Source organism: Leuresthes tenuis, unplaced genomic scaffold (genome assembly GCF_036924035.1).
Source record: "Leuresthes tenuis unplaced genomic scaffold, fLeuTen1.0.hap1 SCAF_23, whole genome shotgun sequence".
NCBI classification, from domain to species: Eukaryota; Metazoa; Chordata; class Actinopteri; order Atheriniformes; family Atherinopsidae; genus Leuresthes; species Leuresthes tenuis.
In genome coordinates this window covers 17,701,230-17,719,803 of record NW_027325377.1, presented here as the reverse complement: position 1 = coordinate 17,719,803, position 18,574 = coordinate 17,701,230, and the positions used below count along the sequence as shown (strand labels likewise).

The 18,574-nt window shown below is 39.8% G+C and overlaps 1 protein-coding gene across 4 annotated transcripts; it reads right to left on the bottom strand.

The window, feature by feature from the left end:
* Positions 1–285: 285 nt before the first annotated feature.
* On the bottom strand, positions 286–18,030 carry pacsin2 (protein kinase C and casein kinase substrate in neurons 2). Of its 4 annotated transcripts, XM_072377976.1 has the most exons (12): positions 17,890–18,030; positions 11,331–11,422; positions 10,868–11,024; positions 10,384–10,619; positions 9,040–9,195; positions 8,779–8,954; positions 8,534–8,654; positions 7,575–7,622; positions 6,511–6,641; positions 3,622–3,771; positions 2,270–2,451; positions 286–2,136 (listed from the first exon to the last, which is right to left on the bottom strand). In XM_072377976.1, the coding sequence occupies exons 2-12, from the start codon at positions 11,385–11,387 to the stop codon at positions 2,024–2,026; spliced, it is 1,527 nt and encodes a 508-aa protein (XP_072234077.1). In that variant the 5' UTR covers positions 11,388–11,422; positions 17,890–18,030; the 3' UTR covers positions 286–2,023. The 4 variants fall into 4 exon arrangements, with proteins under 4 accessions (XP_072234077.1, XP_072234079.1, XP_072234078.1 ...); XM_072377978.1 differs by lacking the exon at positions 3,622–3,771; XM_072377977.1 differs by lacking the exon at positions 7,575–7,622 and having other exon boundaries at positions 17,890–18,029.
* Between the last annotated feature and the right edge of the window lie 544 nt (positions 18,031–18,574).

Genomic DNA, 18,574 nt, shown 5'->3' with positions numbered 1-18,574 from the left:
CACCAGTACATTATCCGATCAAGTTTTTATTAAAAAGAACAGACTTGTTAACAAATTCAATCATTTCAAGGATTCTTTTATATGATTGCATATATTCAAGAAGTTAGTGCAGCACCACTTTTAATACACATGAAACTAAAAAGTATTCCACATTGTTACCATAATGTCTATTATCTGTATTCATGGATTTAAAGTTGATCTAAGGTTTACTTTAAGATCCAGTGTATCATAACGCAAAACATAGTAATACACCTGAAACATCCGCATTCAACAAAGCCAAAACCCTTTGTTCAGTAAATTCATTTAATATGTTGTGAAACAACACTTACAAACAATTAATGTGCAAGTACAGCTGCTACTGCCTACCGACAGGAGCACGCCCTGAAAACATGGCAAAACGTCACTTTTCTCATTATCAGAGACAACAAAGGTCATCATCCAACTAATTAATCAAGCATTTCTGAATTTAGAGCTTGTGAAGAGAAGTGTAACACAATATGACAAAATACTTGATCAAAATGTGTATTACGGTTGTGAAAAAAGATATACGCCTTCACGTTTTAGCTTTCGCTGGAAAATGAAGAATTATTCACAAAGTATTGGTGGATTAATTCAATGTGAAAGGCCTTCTGCGAAAGGGGGAAAAAAAAATAATCTTATTTACAAATATAACCCAATAACAGATTCAAGGAATATTTGCCATAAAAACATTCAAATAATGTACAAACTTATTTTTCGATCACAGCATTCTAACAGGAATAGAACACAAGCACTTGTGGCATCATAAATTAACAATCAATTTTAAACTGCAGTTCATGTGATTGCAAAGTTTAATCTATTCATACATGTTAAATTCAGGCTTTTTAACGTGTGTGTGTGTGTATGTGACACAATGCTCGTCCGTGTTTTTATTGCTAAAACTTGTAATATACTTTAAAAAAAAAAAAAAAAAAACACTAAAAAAAAAAAAAGTCTCCCATAACCTGACATCAGCCAAGATGTGAGAGAACTAAAACAAGATTCAAGTGAGTCAAACAGTTTGAAAATCATTCAGAATTTCTTGAAAAATAAACCATCAATTTCTACAGTCAACAATAAACAGAAAGCGGAGATATCTGTGCTAAAAAATAAAGCAAATAGGACAGGGCAACGGGGTCAGTGGTTGCAAATATCTAACATCAGTAAACGTGAGCAATCAAAAAGTGAAAACAAAATATAGTCTGAATATACATTCATCTGCAGTGACTTGAGGAAACCTATCCATAAATGAAAATGATGTCAAGGCTCTACGGATCCTGACCATTTCTTTTAGTAATCGGAAAAGTTATGACCTGAAAGGGAAAAAAAAAAATAAAAAATCAAAACCCTGAAAGTAATGACGGAACAATGTAAGCTGTAGTTTAGGAAGTTTGAGACGACAACCTCTGTGTGAGGGCCTGTTTTGGCAAAAAACACATTTATTCAACATTAACGGGCTGGATTCTATTGGCAGTAAAGGTTAATTTTGGTAATAAAAATGTTAATCTCCCTTAATGATTTAAAAAGTGGCTTACATATTCAGGTTGCATATAGCATTGTAAGACAAGCTGTCAAGACGGTCATCCCAGTGTTTTAAAGAGATATAAACTCACAAATACATTTCAATGTGTCTCACCTAAACATATAACTGAATAGCTTTTTTTTCTGTAACAGCATAAATGGGATTTTATGTAACATATAACATTTTTTTTTTTTTACATTGACAGCAACTGTTCTGTAACCTTCCTGAAATCATCTGGAAACTTGTGGTTTATTCCCACCTTTGTTTGTAAAAAGGTCAGTCCATAGGAAGCAACACAACTATCAGAAGGTCCTTTTATACTATGCAAAAAAAAAAAAAAAAAAAGCTCTTCTCTGCAACTCTCCCGCTCCGATCCGGTCTTCAGAAACATGAAGAAAAATCCGGATGAGCCCTCTAGTTCCATCTGCACTGTCAAGTGCCCAAAAACACTTTCTTCACATTCATTGCATCAGTGATAATTCTTTACTGGATGTCTTCCACATAATTAGCAGGATAGAGGCCCGTTTGTCCATCCTTGAGCCGGCCTTTACACCAACCCTGATCGTCTTCTTCACCAATTTTGGTAAATTCATCACCTAGAAAAGCAAAAAAAAAAGAGAAGAAAAAGGATAAATATTGATCTTCTGAAAACCAATGGATTTACAATTTGTATAATTTCACATTCAAATTTTGCAAGTGAAATTGTGCTGTACATTTAGAGCTATGCACCTGCTTTGAAGCTCAGCTCATCCTGCTCCTGTCCCTCGTAGTCGTAGAGGGCTCGGACCGGCACAGATACAACCGGAGAGGACGGTTCATCTTCAAACGGATTCCCATCACCGTTGGCGGAGAAAGGATTACCAACTGTGTCTTCATCTGACCAGTCTGGAGTCTTTTCCATGCTGCTGGCACTGGATAGACAAGCAAAGCACCCACTTAATAAAGAGTTTGTTTGTTCTTCCCCAATCCTCCAGGGCCTCATGCGTTGTTGAGGAAAATCCAAGTTAGAGAAGTGAGGAAAAATAAACCCGAAGGCAAATAAAGGTCATTCAAACCACACAAAAGCAAAAATGCATCTTAAAATTCACAAATAGCTTTGAGCTTTAGTCTAAAAAAAAAAATTAAAAATTAAAAACATTCTCCTTTTGGTTCAGTCCAAACCAAAGGGAAACATGCTAATGTGTGGCATTAATGCTAAAAGGAAAGTATTTGGTTCAGGCATGACAAATAATTTAAAAAAATCGCATTCATGCCACTTAAAGATCAAGAGACTCTAGTTGTAAGAGCACACGATACTGAGGAAAGGCAAGGCAAAAAGAACATGGCGACATATCATTAGGCTCATGAAAAAAAAAAAAAAAGCAACATTAAACAAAGCAAGACAAATCACCGTTTTGAATGCATGATTTGAGTTTTAACTTGGATGGCCAGAAGAGGGGGCCACCTAAACGGAGATCAGGCTCTGACAGACAGTTGAAAAACAAGTTTACATCGACACAATGACAAATGATTTACAGTCAGATCACGTCACACTTGAATATCTACTTTGCTTTATTTGCTTCTTCATCAATAGAATATTTGTGTTGATTTGCACCAATAAAAATATGTAAAAATAAAAATGCAGGTCAATTCACAAAGTGCTTTCTACATGAACACTTCCACTGATGTGCAATCTATTAGTTTTAAGCCAATCGTAAAAAAAACGCACATAAATCAGCCTTCTTGTGTGCCTTCAAATGTTCAGATCTGACTGTAAGACAGAAATATGCTGGAATCCCCACAGCAGAGACATGCGCCTCCATGCGCACAACATTCAACGTTCTGTAGGACATGAAACTGTTAAAAATGAAGGACAGACACATATCGGCTTTGTGTGCAATGCCATTCAGAAACCATGCAGAGCAGCGCAACAACCTGCCACCTGAGAAGAACAGAGGGGATATAAAGAAGACTGCAGAGAGGTAACCATGACAAAGAAAGTCGGGGCGAGAACGCAACACGAACGGCGCTCCAGGGAGCAAAGACAGAAACTGAAAAGGTGAGGCTGCGGGTGGGCGGAGTGTTTTCTCCTGTTCACCAACGTTTTTATTTCCTCTTTATTCACACTGCTGTGGTTGACAGTGGTCTGCCGCTCCTCGGCCATCTCCTCCTCCTCCTCCTCCTCTTCCTCATCCTCATCTTCTTCAAATGGGTTTGTGCCCACTGGTGCCGTTTTAGTGGGCACAGTCAGGCTGATGACATGGAACAAAGCGAGAGATGGGTTGTTGACAAGCACAAACATATCGACACACGAGTACATCACCTGCAGACAAACACGGCCAAACATTTGTAACTTCACAGCATAACCACCCACCTTTGAATGAAAAGTGTATGTATTAAGACTTAACATCTGAAAAGGATCCAGAAAACTTTAAAAAGCCAACTGTAGAACCATGCAAAGAGCATGGATTCAGCCTTTCTGAGAACCATCAGTAAGCCTAACCTGGGTTAGACTCTAGTTCATTTCAGTATACAAGTATCTAGTAAGGCCTTGCAGCAATGCATAAACCATAAAAATGAGCATACAGCGCTCTAAATTAAGGGGCCACTCTGACAGTTTATGATTTAACTGTAACATAACGAACTTGTGAAGTTGCAGCTAACTTTTATTACGTAGCTCAACAGAAAATACACATGAGGCCTGTTCCTGTGAACTGGCTTTGAGCTAATAAACGAGGCTGCATAGTGTCGCCAGCAGGTGGCAGTGGAGTTCACACTGCTATGACAAACAGAGGAAACGCTACCTGGAAACACAACTTTGAGGAAGAAGACAGAGGCCTTTGTTATAAACGAGGTAAAAATGGAGATGGGTCTTTGGGAATTGAACTCTCCTGTATATGTTGTATTTATGTTTATCTCCTTGTACTTAATCTCTTTGTATATGCTGTCCACAAGTATTGGCCATGTTCTTGCAGTATGAAGAGACCTAAAACCTATAATCATTCATGGTCATCCAGCTATAGGTGTGGAATTTCATTCTGTTGAGATGTGAAAAATCCTTTTAGTACTTATCAGATTTACTTCAGCCTCCGTCTCTCTGAACCAAAATATCTAAAAAAATTCTTGTGGATTCCGAGCTATCCCCCTACTAACTGAGATGTTATTCTAATTAAGCATCTCCAACAGCTCTAAAGAACCCACAGTTGCCAGCCGATGGCAAGAAATTAGATGTCTGCCTGTGTTTGAACTTTAAGTCCCTTTGCTTCAGATATTACTGACATAACAACAGTAACTCAGAAAATTGAGGCTTGATGAATGTTTAACTTTGTCTTCAGCAGGACGAGATGACCCCCTAATTATTGCATTATTCACAGTAACAATAAGCATGAGTGTCATCAACAAGGTATTATACCGAGTCAAACTAAACACACTTAAAGCACTTACAGTCTTTGTACCTCATAATTAACACAAAGCTTTAACAACATCAAGATCATATACTCTGAGCAACATTTAATTGTCAGCTTTACATTATTTAGGTGATAAACTCTGTTTTGAAAAAAAAAAAGAAGACGGCTGTTTATTTTGTACCATTGTGACTTTACACATGAAGGAACAAAACTTACAGATGGGCGAATCCTTCTTCAGAGAAAACGTTGAGTTGGTTGAGTTGAGCTTGTGGCATTATTACAACAAACACTCCCGCAGCGGGAGTCTGACAGAATGTAACTTTGGATGAGTTTTATCAACAAACATATGACCTTTTAATTAGGATTCCAATTGTTTTTCTCGCCACACCCACAAAATGCTGATTACAAAAGCAACCAAGAGAAGAGAAAAGTCAAATATTTTACATTAAAGCTAAGCAGCTACAGAGAGACAGCTGAAATTAATTGACCTCATCTCCACCTCAATGAATTTAGATATACTATAGATGCTTATGGATGATGTAAAGGACAGAAAAACAATACACTGTAAATGTGGGTGGGGGAGGGCCAGGCACTCAGTCTCATGGTAGCTAAATTTCCCAAGTTCAGAGGTCAAATGCTTTCCATGCTTAGCATTCCCTGTGTCGACTCGGCTACACACTCCTCTCGTGGAGTCGTGATTACTAAGCAAACTCACCACTTCCTACAGATGTCTGATTAAAGGCACGCAGCAGGTGTTTGCGTGTTCAATTAGGAAAACCTACAAAGGAATGAGTTCAGGCCACGAGAGAGGTCCATAAAAGCAAACACACATGCAGAGAAGCTGCTTTATTAACCCATGATTGGCTGTCTATATCAATTATTTTTAAATCCTCCAATTTTCGTCACTTTGGTGAGCTATTGTTACGTCGTCCATGCTGTTGCCACAACACTCCAGACAGACAACACTCCTTCCAAGGACACTTCCATTCTTATGTTACTGGCAAAAGATTAGATCAGGTTATCAAAAACTGACAATCAACGCTCAAGCGGCAGTTTTGTGCTGGTATTATGCTAAAATATGTGATGGTTTGGGGGTTTTTTCCAACAAAATGTGATGACTAACTGAAAAGGTTAATTGAAAATGATTTTAATCTTTTTATTATTAGTAAGGAAAAAAAAACTTGAGTGGCTGACTTGAGAACTCTAATCCTTTCTTTATTCTTTCCATCACCAACGTTATTCATGCTCATGAAGGTCTGTGTGTGTATGTGTGAGAGGAATCTTTCCGTATTACTTTTGGCATGCTTTCAGTTATGTACCAGCAGACTTCTGTCTCCCAAAGATGACTTTTTCCACAACAGCCAGTGACAAAATGTTTACTGTTGCCGTGGGAACGGCTGTCCAACTATACGTCATTTCCAGATTTTACAGGCATTCCTTTACAGGAAGATGGCATGTGTGGAGTATCTCCGATGTAGGGAGTTTGAATTGGACCTTTGAAGTGTGTGCATTAAAAACAGATGCTCGGTTTTGAGTATTTTTTCGGGACAGAAAAAGTGAGTCAGTGAGTGATTGGATTTGTACCTGCTGCTGGTCTTGGCAGGCTGAACAGGCTGGTCTGACCCAGTTTGATTGATGCCCGTCAGTGTGACGCCCTCTGAAGGTTTCTTCTTCTCTCGTCTGCTCAGGGTTCGGTTCAGGTCTATGGACCAGTCCTAGTACAAATACGCAGAAACACCTTTGAGTCAAACTTTGAACTGGCGACTGTGCTGCACATGATTCAAAACATGCCTCAAAGCTCGAAGAGGTTAGAAATCTCACAGACGTGCACAACAGCACTTCAGTAAAGTCCAGGATCAGTGGCACATTCCTAAGGTTGCAACACTGTCTGGATTTCAAAATCGTGCATGCAAGTGTGTGAATGAAGTAGAGGTCGAATAAAATGACAGATACAGCCATGCACAGTATCCATCACCTGTTGAGAGAAACAACACCAAGAGATTTGCCCACAACCGCAAGCTTACGAGCGGTTCAAACAAATAACATCGACTCTCTAGCAGTAGTAGAAAAGTCTTTTTGTATATTATTTTATTACTTTGAGGAACCACACAGACCTTTACGATGACTAACTAAAAATTTTCAAAAAGCTCATCTGAATGATGGCAGGCATAACCGGCAATGTGATGTCATCATGATAATAATCAAGCATCGTGCTAAAAAATGACTACAAAAATCCAGTTTTTGTGCCCTTTGCAACCTATAGATGACATATTGAACACGTCAGCACAAACTTAGAGCTTACTCAAGTGCTTGTCTTCACCCCTCTTATCTCTCAAATCCCTCAAACAACTGCCATGTGACATAATGAAGGCCTTCCATGGATAGCAGTAATGAGAGGGTGGCACTGGGAGTCAGAGTTTAAAAATGAAAACAAAAAAGAACTCTGATATTCAAGCTATATAAAGGCCATGTACTCCGAGAACATTTGTTTTGATTATCTTTCTCTATGGCTACTCAAATACAAGATAAAAACACAACCACATCAAACACACACACAAACAGAAGAAGTAGGGTGTGAGAGTGTTAGGGGGAGTAAAGGGTCCCTCCATGGCTGCTGTGAGAGAACAGCCCTCCCATGCAGAACTCACTAAAATGGACCTTCTCTTAAAGGAGCGAGGATGCGACCGGTCCAAATTCTGTCAGACATAGGAAAGGGATGCATGTGGAGAAAGGGTTAATGTGGGCAAAACCTTCTAATCCTACAGCTGCAGGGTCACCTACATTAGAAAAACATTCAAAAGCTTGCATGGTTATTAGATTAGTTGGGAGGAAATTTATGTCTTATACTTTTTTTAAGCTGCATGTAAATTGTCAGAGATGATTAAACCTTTTTAATCAAATAAAAAAGAAGCTGAAACCGGAAAGATAAAGTGTAAGAAGCCACCTTACTGGAACAGCTAAGCCTGCAAGAACACTTAACAGGACTAAAAATTGTAGCAATTAGAGCACATGCAGCTTCCCTTTTACCTTTTTGTCCTGGTTTTCTGACATCTTCTGGGAACACTACATAAACTACATCCCTCTTGCTGCCACAGCGACCGCTGAGGATAGATTTACCACCGCCCTTGCTGCCAAACAATATACCTCAATGACAAAGGCGACACAAGGTTGCAACTTCTGCTACGTCAGAATTTACAGGCAAAAAGCCATGCTGGCCCTGAAAGCCTTTCCCCCTTCAAACATTTTCCAAAAACCACACATTACTTTATTTCTAATAATTGGTAGTTCTCACCAGTGGGAAAGGGGGAGATCACAAGTCATTCTTAAGAGAAAATGCTTGGCATCTCATGACAAATAAAAATCTGAATTGACTCTTAAGTACTCTAATGAATAATATATAAGGCCTATAAGTGTACATCTTTATCTCAAACTCATTACCAACTCCTCTTTTAGAGGTTCTGCAACAAAGCAAATCTAATGATCATGACTCAGTTCGTCTCTTTGCATCATGAATTTTTTTTTGGGACATTCTAGATAGCTCCTTACATGGTCCTTTTATCTTTTTTTAAAGCTTTCATTAGTAAGAATCTAGGCTGCGCTAACGTACCTCAAATTGGGGCCAATTCATTGGCATGCCAGGGCCGTGGTTGGACCGGAACCACTTCAGGTCCTCCTCAGCATCAGTAGCAGAGACGGTGTCCTCCAGGGTGTGGTAGACTGTCTGGAATCTAAAGTGACAGCACAGTGCAGGGAGTAGGTTATTTTTTTGTATGTCGCCATTTCTCTTTTCTAAATAATCTTATGTTGAAGAAGCAGTAAGATTCAACCCCAGGACGATGCCTCTTGTCTTACCTGTGATTGGTTGAAAGGTCCAGGTGCTGCTTAACCTCCAGTAGCAGCTCTTTGAAAAAGCAAATCCTTTTATCTTCAAACTGCTGCCACTGCTCAAACACCTGCTCCATGTTTTCCATATACTGAGGGGTCAACTTGTCAAGCTCCTCGAGGGATTTCTCGTAGCGTTCTTTAGTCTGAGCGGAGAGCAGGGATGAATACACATCACTCAAAACAGTACGTGTTTTAAATGAACCCGTCTTTTTGCACAGGAAGCGTTACCTTCTGCGCCTCCTGCTGACACTTCTCCACCTTTTCCTGGAGTTTCTTCTGGGCCTCGGGGTTGTTGTTGCTCTCCAGTTTGCTGTTGGTTTCCCTGCTTGCTGCCAGCTTCTCTTCTTTGCAGGCTGAGTGGTAGGATTTTTTCATCGTCTCCACCTGCAGAATCAAATTGCAGGAGTAAAATACTTCGAGTAGCATCAGTCTTGTGCAACCTGATAAGAGTATCAGATGAAAGGCAAATAAAACTGTTAAGAATTGGTACCTGCTTCATGGCAGTAAAAAATAAAGGAAGAATTTCTTGATATTATCTTCATTGTCGAGTTCATTTTGTCACCTTCTCCCAAAATGTTAATGAACGCAAACATATTTTTGAGGGAATTATTAGGATTCTGAAGGTTTTATATGTTAAGTTTGGTAAAGCTGATGACTGGGATTTATAAGAAGGTGTGACATGGACCAAGGCCAGAGCAGCCATGTCCCACATAAAAAACAATGTTGACACAAGTAGGTGGCACTTAAAGGATAAGAGCCTGTCCTCCCCTTTACTCTGCTATAACAGAAAGCTAAGCATTGCTCCAAATGTGCGTGTGAAAAACAACATCAGAGCCTCACACTTTATCAGTTCAGAGGGTATGCGTCTTTTACTGTGATAATTAATTAATTAATTAATTAATCTAGCCTTCCACCACTCGTTTGTATCTGGCTGGTCAAGCAATAAATCAATGTGGCGACAAAACTATTTCATTCCGACTGTGTTAAATGCCAAACAAGGATACCCTCGAGGACATTACTGTCACAGGATACGGGGGAAAAAAGCTTTAAAGCTGCAATGTGCTCGGTGGATTTAAACAGACATGTGCTCAAACACATGCACAGAAAGGAATGCAAGAGCTGAAAAGTAAACAGGCTGCTAAATGAGTTCAGTAGTAGGAAATACAGTGACCTGGTTTTGGCCTGAGGGGTGCCTGTCTCCCTCCAAACCCTCGCTGTTTCCTTCCCTTCCACTGACGCAAAGGCAGACAGGACAACTAGCTGCCATAATGTGGCCCATGTCTGAAAATAACTTCTCATTTCGGATCAGCACTAAGGGCTTGCTGTGCTTTTGGGCTGTTGTTTAGCATGCAGGTAGTCATGGCGAGAAAAGACAACAATGGTGAGTCAGTCAAATGCAATCATGAGAACTGAAGGGTGAAGTTTGATAGTGATGTGTGCTATCAGTGAGAAATGATGACTTGTTTGCTGTAACTGTTTTTATATCTATAGATATACACAATTGAAAAGCTTATCTATACATTATCACATTCAACTCATCACATGAATTGACGAAAAGTCTGAGATTCGCACCTCTTTAAGTTTCTTGGCCCAAGGTTTCTGAGCCTTGCGGAAGCCATCCTCTGCCTCTTTAGTTTCTTTGAAGCCACCGATCATCTGTTTGTGGTAGGCGTCTTTCTGCCAGTTCTTCAGCTTCTCATAATCTTCTCCCATCAATGCTGCTTTCACCTCCATGTGAAGCTCGCTAACCTTCTCTGCTTCGGTGCAGAGGGCAGCCCACGCTCGCTCCAACGTACCATACTGAGGGCCTGCAGACAGAGTTATTCACCTCTTACAGTTAGCTTCAATGGAATTCAATGGATTACCGGTTTCCTGCCAATATATCAATAGCAATATTCTAATATTTTGTATGAGCAAATTCTTATTGATTAAATGTATTTTCACAATAAGAGCAGAGGACACCCCAATGACTTTTTAAATTAAATATCAATATAAATATAAACAGATACAGATAATGACTACAATTAAGCACTGAGCACGTGTCATATGTTTCTACCTTTTTCTATAAGCTGCCGCCAGCGCTTTCCCCATTCTGTGAGCTGTTGTGCGTAGGCCTTCTCAATGCGTGCCCGCTCGTGAAGACAGCTCATGAGATCGTTACAGAGCCGATTGCCATCGTCGACCCGCTTCACTGTACGTTTGTAGTTACCAACCTGAGAACCGGCAACACCGAGACCAAGGAAAGGACAAAAGGAAAGTGTTAGCTGTGCTTGGGAAGGACTGCACCATTTTCCACAAAGAGGATCCCTTCTGAGCGATGTTAATTTTAACAGCTAAGTCATAATAGCTAACAATTTTACTTGCTTACAGATGTAAACTCATTATTGTTCACCTATTTGCTGAATTTAAATACCTTATTTTCATCTTATGGAGCCGAGGTGGAAATGTAATCTCAAAGAGAAGAACAGGGATCTTTTCTTTAAAAGCAGTCATAAGAGAGAAACCGTTAAATATCTCACCTCCCAGAAGCTATCGCTGGAAACATCGATCATGGAGTCATCATAGGCGCCTGACATTGCTGCTGCCCAAACTCACATTCAGTGTGTAGGGTCTATAAAGACAAAAAACAAAGCCAAAACTATTAAACAAACACATAAATCCAAACCAAATGACAACATATCTTTATTTTGAGCACACAAGCAAACCAAAAAATAATATCTACAACCAATCATTTCTAAGTAATACTATTGTTGGTTGTTGGTTTTTTTTATTACACTGCTGTAAAAAGGGGAAATATAGTAGTATATCATTTCTATTGTTTAAAAAAATATATCTAAACACAATTGTCACAACACAAGATCTGTCCTTCACACACCACCTCACACTTCTTCTCTCCACGCGTGTTATGAAACCAACAGCTGGAACGCAACAAGATGGAGTCAACGCCGTCATTCTGTCACAACAACATTCCTCAGAGACCACAGCTGTGGATCACACACAGATAAGAGGAGTCCACAGGCGCAATTCTAAGGCAGGGAGAGTGTGATCTGGCTCGATAATCATGGCAGCAGGTGGGTGTTTTCACCCAATTTTATGACTTTTTCAACCGTGACAAGTTGAAGCCACAGTGGCCACTGGCCTCGCAACAAGTCTCTACTATTGCAGGGAGAAAGAAAACGAGACCGTCGAGAGGCACACAGCAGGCAGCTTCCGTTTCCTTCAGACTGGTACAACAGTCGGTTCTCTGTTACTCATTTCTCCTCGCGCCCATCATTTCAAACTCAACAGCCTCCCCAAACAGCCTCTCTTTATTCAACCCCTGATTCCTCTTGTCTATTTCTTAGTCATTTCCTCCGTTTCTCATCTGCCTCTTGTCTCTCTACAGCATTCAGACCAAGTATCTCTTGTGTCTGCAGTATCAGAATGTGATTCCATCTACCTGAGACAGACTGCAATTGACACGTTGCAATCAGGATGCAAATGCTTCTCAAGTAACCGCTCGAGATCGGCTTTCACTTTACATCTTACAGTCAGCCACGTGCAAAAACTGCAGCAAACGCCAGGAGGAGACAACAGGAATCGATGACAACAGCTAGTAAACCGGGATCGACGTGTAAGGCAAGGTAAACGAAAATAAAATTTAAAAAAATTCTGTGCTTTACTACCAGATTATCATTATTACTAAATTTCCAAAGTAAATTAATTAATTAAAAAAGAAATAATTCTACATGCATTAATTAAAATACTGGCTGTGAGGCCCTATTTTGAGCAGGACTTACTCAACATAAAAAATAACTGACTATATTCATACCTAAAGTATATTTAGAATAGGGTATTATTCACTCGCTGATTGCTAAATTCAAAGTCTAGACAAAGAAACATTTTCAGTTTCAGTTAGTCAATCAAATGAGGGCCAAGTAAATCTCCATCTTTTCTCTTTGAGACTGGTCTAACAGGCTTTTGCACTCACTGAATTTAAACACAGAAATCTAGCACAACTCCCATCCCCAATTCAAACTTGTGTCAACTTGTGACTGGATCACACAAGATACTTTTTAGTGCCAAGGGGGATCACAGAGGGCCTCTTTCAGCTGAGCGAGACTGTGAGAGGATGAAGGCTACTGCTCTGTGTGTGTGCGTCTTCATCAATGGTCAGTGGCCCGTGCCCTCCAGGGCAGGAGTTGGACAGAGGACAGCTCTGTGGTTACCACAGACCAGGCAGGCAAAGGAACAATCCACCCTTTCTGTTTGAAGTTTACAGTCAGGTCAGTCAAGCAGGAAAATACACAAACGCACCCGGAGTGGTAAAAACAATACAGCTGTGGGGTCTGTCACTATTTCAGGGGGATTTTACAGGCATTTTACTCAACTTCATTAAGATATCAGACAAGTGTGTCAGTAGAGTATCTGACATGCATGAAATATCAGCAGAGAAAACACATTTGTGGCTTTTCTGATACAGTACATATATAATGATCACTTTTGTGTATGATATATTTAAAATTACGTTTAATCAACATTAGCGGTGAGCAATATGGTGCATTAGTAAAAAAATAAATAAATAAAACGTGACGAACTGTCAGAGTCTCAAAGTGACAGGCCATTAGATTTATGGTCGATGAGCCACAGATAACAAAGATGCACACACCTTGTATCCATAATAACAGTGGCTGAAGTTTCTTTTAATCTGTTTACATTTTTACCAGCTGTCCATATTTTTCATTTGTAAATGACTGCTGCTGCACAACAGGGACACATATGAGAAATAAGGAACAACAAATAGACCGTGTGCATGGTTTTTGTCTTGTTTTGAGAAGATAAAAGGGTTAATCATGAGGCGATTTGGACGAGGTAAAGCGGATGACTGACAAATCAATGACTACATTTAATCTAAATGATATACTAACTTACCAGCACTGGATGACAACTTTCAGACAAATCAAGTTTAAAATTCAAGGTTACACAGTGGGGTTCACATGAACGGAAAAGGGCACTGAATAGCCAAAAATAATTCAAAACGTAACAATCCTTTGGGAATTCTTTTAAGACAAAAGCCCTCTCTCTGGTCTAATGTGATCAACAGCAAGGGGAAACAAAAGTCTGCACACCCTTGACTCTGTAGGACACGGTGGGACTCTGTTAAACAATTGTATGCAGCCTGACCCCGAACTGTAAACAATGCTGTTGACTGAGCTGAGGTCTGAAGTCCACTCGGTCCACTGCCCTGTAGGAGAATGCTGGAAAATTCAAGTATTCGCTGTCATGCACAAGCTGAAAAAAGACCAGAAAAAAAACAAAACACATGGGAATGAGTAGAACATTCCCAGGAGAGACTTTTAGTATAGGAGTTATAATGATTAAGCACTGAGTTTTTGTCATTAGTTATATGAGGTGTAAAATGCAACAAATGCATGATTTCATCAAGGCTACAGAAACTTGGGTAAAGAGTGCTTGTAAGATTACAGGCTTAAAGATTACATAATCAAGCACAACAATGATATCCACTAAAAGCCGATAAGAAAATATACTACTAAGCGCAATGGAATTTGGTTGCCGACAACAGCTTTAAGATAGAAGTGAACAAATGCATTCCTCAGTGCTACTATGCCTCAAAATGTGAGCCTTGTTATGCTCCCACACTGTCGCTATCCATCTAAACAAATCGTCCAAACATGCCCAGACCAGGATGAGTTTGGTGCTTTAAAGCAGAATTAGGGTTAACAAAAATTCTTCATAAAAGTTTCATCCCTTGAGAGAAAAATATTCTGAGAGCAGCAGCTGCATACCACTAGTGCCAAGCTTGTACCGGAGAGAGGAGGCCGACGGAGAGGCAGCAATAGCAAGATATGATCGTCATGCCTGTTATTAAAAGCATAAGAAAGCTTACTGTAGTATGCTGGTGGTGACAGTATCTGAGTCAAGACACATGAGACGACAGTGACCTCGGCAACTGGAGCAAGGAGGGCAAAACTGGTGACTGATTAGAAAACATGGAACCAGACAAGTAAGAGGCAAACGATGCATAATGTTAGAAAGATATGCACATAACCCACTCTTGTGTACAAGAGCATATTCTTTCCCGGACACTGTTGTCGTTTTTTCACGAAGAAACTGTGTCATGAATGGAGCAGAAGAGCAGGAAACTAGAGAACACATAGGCCGATGAGATGAGCACATACACAGCTGACGGGCACATGCATGCATGCCCTAAAGTGGTTTATGTTTATATTGGCAAGTAAAAAATGTGAGCGCAGGCAACAGTGAATTGAGTGAAGTAGTATTTCCAGTCTAGAGGCTTTGAAAACAGAGGGTTGTGTTTGTGACATGGCTATTATTCCCTCTGATTCCTACCTCAAAAGGACACTTTAATATTGAATCCAGCCTGTCAACTGAGACTAAACCTTTATCAACAGTGTATAGCAAGGACATGGTTACATTAATGTCACACAATCTCTCTCTGCCTCCATCTGCATTAGCAAGAGAGAGGAAATGTGTCCAGTGAAGTGAAGTTAGCACAAGGGCTGCTATGTCATATTTTGTTTCCGGATAAATGTTGAGACTTTTCGTCTTTGTCCAAACGATCGTCACAAAAGGCATGGACTCACACCTTAGCTTAAATGATAAAGGCTTCGTTTCAAGTCACTTACTTGCTGTATAGTTTCATGGTTGATCAAACCTGGAGTAAAACACCCAGTCAAATGTGATCAGCTGTGAGGATTTACAGCATTTCTTTGTCTTCTGCGATATCTTAAGTGAATATCTTTGGGTATTGGATGTTTTTTTATATTTTACATACACCAAACAACAAGAAATAAATCCAGAAAACAAAGATCAGATAGATCAATATTGAAAATATAGCTGTTATTATCATGCCGAACAATACAGTCAACTCAGTAGAAGTGCTGATTAGGTGGGAATGACGGAAGAGTGCGATTACATAATATCCAAGTTATAAAAAAAAAAAATACTCCACTTGGCACATTACTTTTTAAAATAACATAATGGTTGCTTATCTGAGCAGGATATGTGTTTTTCTGTTCCACTTCCTTCACTGTTTGCAAAAAAATTCTGCAACATCTCACAGGAGAGGAGTGCAGCTGAGCTAATCAATCCCTTTAATATTGCAGTTTCACAGCAGGACATTGCTTAATCCCGACATTGCTACGCAAGTACAACCATTCATTTCGCTCCGTTCTCGCACATGCACACAAGCTTGAATGTCAGCGGTATCTATTGCATTTGGCGATCGTGCCCTTGATTTTAGTCCACTGTCAGTCAGTCACCTCTGCCCTCTATGCTCATGTGAGCTCAACAGCTGCACGACTGCTGATCTCACAGGAATACGGCCTTTTCGTATGTGGAGGGTCTCCATTACAGACCCCCTACCATCCAGACCTTGTAAAGATCACAGGCAAAGCTTTAAGCTGCAGTTAAGCAGCTAAAAAACATAACACCGTAAAACCATTAGTCCATCAATGCCAGGTTGCCCATAGCCTCAGCATAACTGGCCACTCTGACTGCTGAAAAACTCCTCTTCCATGAACAGGGAAAAACAATGGCGTTTGTTCAACACTTTCAGGCACTTTCCACTGGGCATGCCAACAGCATAATGGAGGGAAATACAGTATTACATGAGAGGGAAGGGGAGATCCTTACATCACCGACAGGCAAATTAAACGTTTTTTCCTGTGGATGCCCCTGTCCTGCACTTGTTTGGGATACATTTAAAGCTGCAGAACTTTCTGGAAAGTGCGACTAACACAAGCCATTTGCAAAGCCTTTATACACGCTTTAGAGTGCGTAAAACAAACCGCGTTTCCATTCTGAATTCAGGCTTTGTTGGGAGTTGTTCATGCTCACTCATGCTGATATGAATGAATAAGTTGTATAATTCAATTCTGTGGGGTAATATCCCTTTAAGTAATTCATTTGTGCTATTGGTAAATAAACCAGCAAAGATCAATCTGAATGGAGGGCAATGCCTTCAGCCTAAATTGGAAAACCCGTTCTATGTTTAGCTTGGTTCTGTGACTGGAAAAAAAAAAAAAGAAATCAGTTCACAAGGTCCCCCAGAAAAAAAGGAACCAATAGCATTTTCACTACTGCTTTACCTTAACAACCCTCATTCTACAAACACAAACCACACATTTTTTATCCCTTCCTGTCGTCACTACGCCTGCCTTAATACTTCCAGCTGTATGATGAATGATAACTTCCACTGATTCATGAAAATATCATGACTGCTGACTGTCACCCCCATGATAGGACACAGCTTCCTCGTTTCACGTGATTCATTACCCCATACAAGTACCTCAGCCTAAAGTTTAACAATGAACGTCATCGACGCTTCGACTTTGATAAAGAAGCCTCCTTTCTCTTTATGAAAATAACTCGAGTTTTATGTAGAGTACAGCAGTAACGACTGAACTTGGCAGCTTGCTGGCACTGCGCAAATTTAGCCTGTGACTGAGCTGGATGAGAAGCATTGGTCGGCCCTTGAACGATAGGGTTGCAGGAACTGAGCCATTCTCTTCATTGTAAATGGCTAGTTTTTTTTGCAAAGTGAGCACACTACACAAGAAGGGTATGGCAAGTACCAGGAGGTTATCTTTACTTGCGAAATCTGCCCCGCCCTTTATCGCTCTAGGCAACGAAACATTACTATTTCTCTCGAAAACTAAACAGCTCAAGTGAAACAGCTCAATTTAAGCTGTTGTACAAGTCCGTTACTGATGCGACATTTAGTAAACAACGACCTAACTGTGCTAGCATAGTTATGTGGACTCAATTTACCCTGAAATACTATAAATACTGCAACATAAGTTGCATTCATTGGTCGTCTATTTCAACTTAATAGCTTCCTGTATATTTAAAAATCCTCGCAGCACTAACATTACTGATCCTTCAACTAGTCTGAATGATTTTAGGCCGTTTAGAAAGGCAACCTCCTCCCATTGGGAAGAAAGTTAACTTTAACGTTAGCCCCTATGTAGCTCCAATGTTAGCAAATTAGCCACAGCCCAACAGTAAAAAGTTAGAACAACGCTACAGCAAAATAAAGTCTCGGTGTAAACTTACCTGTAACAGGTTTCCTAATCTTGATATACTGTGTTTGATAGAAGAGTGATTTGTGTCGGTGTTGCAAATTCACAAATCTATTCGCAGTTTAAGTGCACAGCAGCACCACCATACACCGACTGACTGACAAAGTGTCCTAACTTTCAGTTACCCGCAGCGAGGACCTCCATATCCGGTTAGGATTTTCAAGATAAAGCTATCAGCAAAAGCGATGTTTCTTTATGACACAATTTTCTAACAGCGTAAATAACTGGCGCTATACATAATGATTATTCTGAGACGAGCTTTACACTGAGTATTGTCAGACTGTATGTTGATAAAATTGTAAACAAGAAGGCCAGCAGCGCTACACTGTCTGATTTCCGATAAACAACTTTTCATGTTCACAAACTAATTTGAACCATTTAAGTTTACAAAATTTATTTTCCAAACATATGATGCTTTGGTGAAGATTGAACTGTCTTACAGTGTGCTAATTAGTTGAAATCAGCTCTAGCTTTAACAAAGATTCAATAACATGAAGACATATAATTCTGAGGACATTCTACATAACGAGTGCCTTTACTTTAAATACATTTAATGAATTATTTTTTTAAAAAACTTGTTTGAATTTTCTGGGGTCTGAATTCTTATATGTATTTATGTATATGTATATACACATACATATATATACTCCATATACACA